The 7,987-nt window shown below is 42.9% G+C and overlaps 1 protein-coding gene across 1 annotated transcript in view; it reads right to left on the bottom strand.

Moving 5' to 3' along the window:
* LOC106815120 (DNA-directed RNA polymerase II subunit RPB2) overlaps window positions 1-7,987 on the bottom strand; it is a 24,816-nt gene that overhangs the window by 7,251 nt on the left and 9,578 nt on the right. The window contains exons 13-24 of the mRNA XM_014819550.1: window positions 7,648-7,692; window positions 6,799-6,911; window positions 6,192-6,411; window positions 5,736-5,894; window positions 5,296-5,460; window positions 4,761-4,957; window positions 4,258-4,377; window positions 3,202-3,388; window positions 2,517-2,660; window positions 1,223-1,362; window positions 874-985; window positions 27-200 (exon numbers count right to left, since the gene is read on the bottom strand). Of these exons, the coding sequence (XP_014675036.1) occupies window positions 27-200; window positions 874-985; window positions 1,223-1,362; window positions 2,517-2,660; window positions 3,202-3,388; window positions 4,258-4,377; window positions 4,761-4,957; window positions 5,296-5,460; window positions 5,736-5,894; window positions 6,192-6,411; window positions 6,799-6,911; window positions 7,648-7,692 (1,776 nt within the window). The remainder of the gene's footprint in view (window positions 1-26; window positions 201-873; window positions 986-1,222; window positions 1,363-2,516; window positions 2,661-3,201; window positions 3,389-4,257; window positions 4,378-4,760; window positions 4,958-5,295; window positions 5,461-5,735; window positions 5,895-6,191; window positions 6,412-6,798; window positions 6,912-7,647; window positions 7,693-7,987) is intronic.

A 7,987-nucleotide genomic window follows, 5' to 3' on the forward strand; every position in this document is an offset into this window, starting at 1 on the left:
TTATCCCCCTCTCTCCTTAAACACACGACAGGCAGGCAGCCGCACCTGTAGTTGTTGTATTCTCTTTCCTTCAGCATGTCGATGTGACGCTTTTTCAGCAGCAGTTTCTGGTTTTCGACAATGAGAAGCGGACGACAGATGCGGCCTGCGTCCGTGTAGATACGAATCTCTTTCTCGCGAATATCACGAATCATCGACACCTGCAGGAGAGCACCGCGTTAACAAACCGACAGACCAGGGGTCGCAATAAGCGATGGTCCGATGGTCCGGGGCCATCAAATAATCAGGAGGACCATCAGATTTTCAAAGTCAATGGTCCGACGGACTATTGAATATTTTGGTCCCATTTCACGGGAATTTTTTTTGAGGTTTCCACGTTCCAATATACTATTAAAGTGAATAAACAATTACTGTATCGTAAAATCTTTTTCTTACGCTTGCACGCCGCATTACTTTTAGAGAACAATTTGAAATTTAAGAGGACCATCTAAAATTTTGAAGAACCATCTAAATTTCAAACTAGATGGTCCTGTGGACCATCTCTTTTTTTCTCCTTATTTCTACCTCTGCAGACTAGTCTGCTACTCCACTAACCCTCACATCATTCACTTTGCCGACTACTTACATCTACAAAAAAAGTTTTCTAACTGATATCGCATTCATTTCGAACTATTTCAAGCAATACTCAATCATCGGCAGATCTAAACCACACTTCCAAACAAAGAATATCGTCGTCACAAACACCAGACTCCACGTGAACATGGTGAATGGGCAAAACAACATTTCGAACCACGCAGCAACACAACACGCCACATCGACGGTTTGTCACCACGTCAACGCGTGAATGCGTTACCATGCCGACGTGACGCTTACTTCAGACACGATGATGTCCATTTGTCGTCGCAGCTTCTTGAGGGTGTTCATTAGCTGCTCGGGATCACGATGGATGCCCACCCAGCAGCCGTTCACAAAGATCTTTGTCGCACTGCAGCAACAAACACAAGAACAGTTCATAACGTATAACAGTTCTAACGCATCGAAATGCCACATGAGTTAGGGCAAGAGCACAACGTTCATATGTAATTAAAGCAAATAGTGAAATTAAAGCAATTATAGTAATTAATATAATAATAGTAATAAAACAGTATAATTAAAGCAAAAGGAATGGGATTAAAATTAACGAGGTAATGTCTGTGCTGTGCTAACATGCTCGCCCCCTTACTCTGATATGGCTGACGGTGCTATCTCCTCCAGGTTTTCCATGCTCCACTCCTCGAGGAACTCCAGGATGGGCGAAGGTTGAGATCCGACCGAGATGTACGCCATCAGTGCGAGATTCTTCACCAATCCTACGGCGTGACCCTGCAACGAGAGCATCGACTGATGTTAGCCACCCGCCATCTAAGTTTTCTGCGCCAGTACAATTCTCATGAGGTAAACCACCTGTTGTGTGTGGCTGGGTTGTAATCTTTGTCAAGCATAGGATTGAATGTACCCGCTCTTACTGGCCTGACCCTGGGCGGAGACTGCAGGGTAAGGAGGTCGGAAACAGGGTCACTGTCATGGAGACAGCATCAGCCGCAGTGAACTGAGAACCGCTGCGGAACAATGCATCTCCAGATCTCACTCTTTAACTGAACTAAAAGTTTACTCCAATTGCTAAGCTTACAAAGATTAAGATAACTTTGGAACATTTATTCCTACCTACAATAATTGATGCACAAGCTGATCCGACACATTTCACGATTTTCATATTAGATTGTTGTAGAGACAAGCCGTTAGACTCGATTTAGAGAGGAGAGAATTCTGCTTAATGCAATACAGCATACAGGTACAGGTACAGGTACAGGTATTTTTCAGACACTGATAGTCTGGAACCTGTTTTAGTCCGGATAAAATTCACCAGGTGGCCACCACCTTGTTTTGCTCAAATTTTCCCCTAGATATGGCGTCTAAGGCAGGTGCAAGTGTCAGTGGTGGTTTACATAAATTTACATTTACTATTTGTGTGTACATTTCTAGCAGTGCATGGTGCTTTAGAGACTTGGGAGGTATTTAGTTGCTCAGAGGTGTATTGTTGAATTATTATGTGACCTCTTTTGGTCTGAAAAAACGGATGATCCGGAAAAGCATTGGAACCAAGGGTTCCGGCAAATCGGTGGTGTACCTGTACTATCAATTCATTCTAGACTTGCATTTGAAATTGATTAATTTTGCCGTAATATAACACCATTTCCTCGTTTTCCCGTTATACACTCCATGTATTATTAGCTCATAATAACATTCTATGATAGTTATAGCAGGAGTCCCCGTGCAATCCCTCCGCGACCTTACATTCTGCCAAGCACACCTCCACATACTCGTTCCCAACACCACTACCGTGTGGGTGTCACATGCTCCCTAAATCTCAACACCGCCACATACTCGTTCCCAATAACACCACTATGTGTGGGTGTCACATGCTCCCTGCAGCTCGATACAGCCACTGGGGCCATTGCAAGCTCGCTTTCCCTTACCTCGGGTGTTTCAGCTGGGCAGACCATGCCCCACTGCGAGTTGTGCAGCTGCCTGGGCTTTGCCAGCTTGCCGTCACGTCCGACGGGAGAGTTACACCGACGCAGGTGAGAGAGCGTTGACACGAACGTGAGTCGATTCAACACCTGCAAACGACAACAACAGACCGTCAGAACATCACGCGACTCCACCGTCGAATCACGCACAATGCCGTTGTTCGACCACGTGGCATACTGTTGCGAAGTTCCATCTCTTGGCAGTAATACACGTCATCCATCTACGATCATAATCATTTTTGTATCTTGTGCCAGGAATGTACCCGCTCTTACTGGCCTGACCCTGGGCAGAGACTGCAGGGTAAGGAGGTCGGAAACAGGGTCACTGTCATGGAGACAGCATCAACTGCAGCAAACCGAGAACTGCTGCAGAACAATGCATCTCCAGATCTCACTCTTTAAACTCGAATTTTACTCCGATTGACAAACTTTTAAGAACAATGCATCTCCAGATCTCACTCTTTAAACTCGAATTCTACTCCGATTGACAAACTTTTAAGAACAATGCATCTCCAGATCTCACTCTCTAACTCGCTCACCTAAGACATGCCATTACTTTTGTATTAGATGAAATAAAGAAGAACACTTAGTTTGCTCATTACAGCATCAGAGACATAGCGGCTAAGCCCACCTGGGACACGCCAGCTCGAGCCTGGTGAGCTTTCTTCTGGTCTCCCCAGTTACCCGTCGCCAGCGAGTACTTGAGTCCGTCGGTGATGATGCGAGTCTTGATGGCCAGCTCCAGGTTGAAGTCTTTTCCTCTGTCGATGAACTTCTGAGCATATATTCGCACCTCCTTCATCAGATTTTTGAACAGCCTAAAATTACAAGTGAAATATTTAGTCCCGACGGCGTGGATGTGTAGGAAGAACATCAGTTCACAGGGACAAAACATGTAGCCCTTACACTTCTGTAGAATACTGTATACGCCATATTTTTCGCGTACAGATATTTTCGCGACTTCAGACTTGACGGACAATTTCGCGTGCGGTTAGTTTCATGGTCGGTGAATTACGGATAATTCGGTATTATTCGGTATTAATTATTCTCGTGTTTTTATTTTCGCAGTCGGGGACGCGTTCGCGAAATTCCCGAAAACTAAACCACTGCAAAATATACATAATTAATTTAATTAATTGCCTTAACTGCCAAAATATACAGCGTATACAGTATATGATGCAAGAAATAAAAAAAGATGCATGTGAGAGAAATGTTTGCTATTCCACATTCACTGCTCATCTGTTACTTGTTACCTATCCGCTTCGCGCCTGGTGGCGCATAGGGCCGATCACTGCTCATCACTTCATTTTTAATATGTGACCTGTCACATCGAACCAGGTCTTAAGTCGCACAGCCAAGTATTGAGCTGTGCATGATGTAGTGGAGTGACTGATTTTTTTCCCCAATTTTGAGATTTTGTCAACTAATTTTTCTCAAATTCTACTCCTCAGAAATCGTCCAATTTGTTCGGGCAAATCCGGCCATATCTCCAGTTCTAACTAAACATGCTACAGAGATGAATGAAGTATCAAAATAAAGCTTATGGAGTCAGGAATCTGAAAACGTGCATAACTCATATCAGCCAAAATGCAACTTAAGACCTGTTTCGATGTGATGGGTCACATATATAGATCATATAGCTAGATATCCAAATAAATTGAGCTATTTCAAGCTGATGATAACATACCCCCGAAACAGGAATGCCATAAGAGGACCGGCCAGATCCAGACGCTTGTTGCCAAGGTGATCACGATCGTCGATCTCTCTTCGACCTAGTGCTGCCAGCAGAAGTCTGTGCACCATGTAGCTGCATAGAAAATAAATGTACACCAAATAAGTAATGATTAATGCAGAGGAGAACCAAACCCATTCAAAACGCATCACACAAAAACAACATACACATACATATATGCACAAACATGCAAAGTCTAACAAATACATTCCAACACATACAAGCTGGGAAACGTGTCATGGCATTTTTTCAATGTATTTTATCGATCTTTTACATATTTGACCGTCCAAGTACATGACGGAACGCCTAACCTTCATTTAACATCAACACCTACATTCCGAGTCTATTTTACCTATTTGTCTTGACTTGACTCTTGTCTAAATATTGAACTGGGCAATGTAGCCACAAGCTCATACATACAAACATCGTTGAGAATAACAAACAATTTTGATATATACCCAAGGAAGTATGCCTTCTTTGTCTCACAGAAGTCGCTGACACCAACGTGCGGTAGCATTTCCTTCTGCAAGATTTCCTTCGCATATTTGATGCGCTTCTCCTTTGTGACACCAGGTCGCGCTCCTCTGGCGCCGATGAAGTTGAGAGCAACATTTTGCTCTTGGATGACAAAAGCTTCGTCTAACGACGGCTTGACCTACATACGCAAGAGGCACGATGAATTTATCTATCTCACTACATGGGCTATATGTCTTACACGTGATCTCTCTAACTCAATTTTTAAGCAGAATATCAACAACGAACATCCAGCAATATGTTAACAGGGCATTTGAAGCATGACATGTATGAACTGTCAAACCACTGACAAATAAGCAGTACTCATCTGACGAAATGGAAAATGAGACGTTTTTAAAACAAGACTAAAGTAAAAACATAACGTTAACGTTATAATGCTCGCTCGTAAATTTCATACACATGCAGTTTCACACCGATATTGTCGAACACTGCGCGCATTCCTCACAACTGTTGCCGTACCATCTCCATCATCTCAGGATCGTCAAAGTCATAAATGATGTGCTCAAGAATGTCTCTGTCAGCCACGAAGCCCAAGGCTCGGAACACTATGATGATGGGAATCTCCTGCTTGATGTACGGCAGGATGCCAATGATACGCTGACCAATCGCACTCTTCTTAGCACCCTACAGCATAGAACAATGCAGACATATATATTACACACACGCGCACACTCGTGCACAGATGAACGACCGACCATACGCAAGCACGCGCTCGCGCATAGTATTTAGTAGTTTTTTAGTAGGAAATCATATTATAAATACATAATAAAAATATTTAAAATTATAGTATACACTTGGGCAACAATGTCTGTAAACGGGTAAATGTATGATTCTTCTCATTTTAGTGTGTCACCCTTACATTACTCCTGATAACATATTAAACTTAGAGCAATACTTACTCCACCTCCTCTAGCCAGCATGTTCACCCACAGTGTGCTGGTGGGACGTGACGAGTGCTCAAGACAAGACCTGATTTCAGTTTTGTACGCGTATTTGTGCTCTTTCATTTGAAACACATACACAGTGTTTGTAGCCATCTTCTCCTGGGCAATCAACACCTACAAGCATTCATATATACATTAATTAAGCTGTACCAGTAACATTTTGTTGTTCAACAATTTTATTAAATTTCCCACCAAGTTGCCTTCACCCTCTCTCTTTATCTTTCCCCATCTATTCTAGTCCCCTTCTTCCTCTTGCTCTCCATCTCTATTATGTATTATACTTTGACTAAAGCCTGTATGCCTATATGTATGTCTACCTGTACATTTCTCTAAAGTTTCAACTACGTTTTATATCTTACCCGCCTCTAAACATCAGCATACAACAGAGTTAGAACTTGGCCAGCCACGTACCTTCTCCGAGCCGTTGATGATGAAATAGCCGCCGGGGTCTAGCGGACACTCGTTCAACTCCGTCAGATCACGATCCGTCTGTCCATTCAACAGGCAGTACGTAGAGCGAAGCATGATCGGGATCTTGCCAATGAATGTCTTCTGGTGCAGTGTCTCGACTGGATCCTCACCTTCTTTCACCACCGTCTTCTTGATGTCGACATAGAGTGGGGCAGAGTACCTACAAATAACACATAAAGTAGTTCGAGATATCAAGGCTGTATAATCATTGACTATTTCTAGTTCTAGTGAGTATTAAAGTAATGCATAGAATTTAGAAACAATAAATATTTGATTTTACAATAAGGTTACGTATTTATATAAGACAGAAAATGTGTATTACATTAGTATTGTGAAATTCACTAATAATACTCCTTATTCTGCCCTTAAACAACGAATACCTATAAATTATAATCACCAAATATTGTAACTAAGTAGTCACGACTCACAACAATTGACTAGTACAATGAAGTATATACATAAATCACGTTCTATCACCAATTGCTTTCCTGGTATAGTTTTTATTTTACTTTATTTAAAAATAAATTTTTCCCCACAATTCACATACGTCAGGTTTCTAAGTCTGGCTTCATTAGGCATCATAGGACTTGGTGCACCATCCTTTTCCCAGTGAGTAGGCTTTGACAAGTAGATCTGTTCAAACTTCAGGAGATACCGGGGCTAAAACAGAGGTAATCCAAACAAATTATATCATGACAGTATAGACTTCAGTAACTATGCACAAGAACTAAAACATGATTTTTAGATATTCCACACGTACTTACACTGATACCTGTTACGATAACTCCGTTGAATGGGTCCAGCAGATGCGTGGGTCTCCCGCGAAATGCGTGAGATTTGGTAGGTCTGCTAACAGAGTAATATTTAAACTAAAAGGTGAAACTTTATTTTCAGGGTGCCTCAAATGCAGTCTAAGACATTCAAATTTTAAACATTTTGCTGGGGGAGACCCCCAGAACCCTCCTCTACCTCTCTCCCCCCGCGTCTGCCTGCAGAATCCACATTCGTGCCTACTGCATGTCTTTGAATTCATCGTGCGTTTTTTCCCCAAACTTGCCATTACCACCGTTGTCTAATTTTCCCTCAGAAGAAACCCTGCTATGCAATATATTTTGTATCGTATTGTATTCATATACCGAGTCAAGTGGTCATAATTTACAAATTTCTTGTCCCGCACTCCCGCATGCTCTACGCATTCTCACGCAAAAAAAAAATGAAAAAAAGCAGTCCGCGACACCCCTGTTACCCACGTCCGTAGCTGTGCACATCGTGGCTCGTGCTTGCTGGCTGGGGCAGCATTGATTGAAGTACGGGGGAGGGGGGTCGAATGCACTGATTTTTAGTCACGTGGGCATGCCTATTGTTGTATAGAGGGCTCCCCAAATTTCCAAATTACCCACAATGCAATGCCGCCGGCCATGACGGTTCCCGAAACCAATTCCTGAAGGCATGGTACAAGTACATTGAGCAACGCACCTCTGCTCATTTTATTCGCCTATTAAGCAAATCCATCCCAACGCCGCTCTCCTGCAGTGTTGTCAACTGCAGCAATCGGTATCAGAGAAAGCCACACAGCTTTTTTAGGCTGCCTAGCGTGATCACAACACAAGGTAGTGACGAGAGACCATGTAGACCACAGACGCTTGGAGCATTTTCAATAAACAAGTGCCGCGGAGCGACAGCGCTCATCTAACGTCTACTGCGGTGACTCTGTGGTGGAGTGGCGGGATTCTAGT

The sequence above is a fragment of the Priapulus caudatus genome, unplaced genomic scaffold (genome assembly GCF_000485595.1).
Source record: "Priapulus caudatus unplaced genomic scaffold, Priapulus_caudatus-5.0.1 Scaffold1046, whole genome shotgun sequence".
NCBI classification, from domain to species: domain Eukaryota; kingdom Metazoa; phylum Priapulida; class Priapulimorpha; order Priapulimorphida; family Priapulidae; genus Priapulus; species Priapulus caudatus.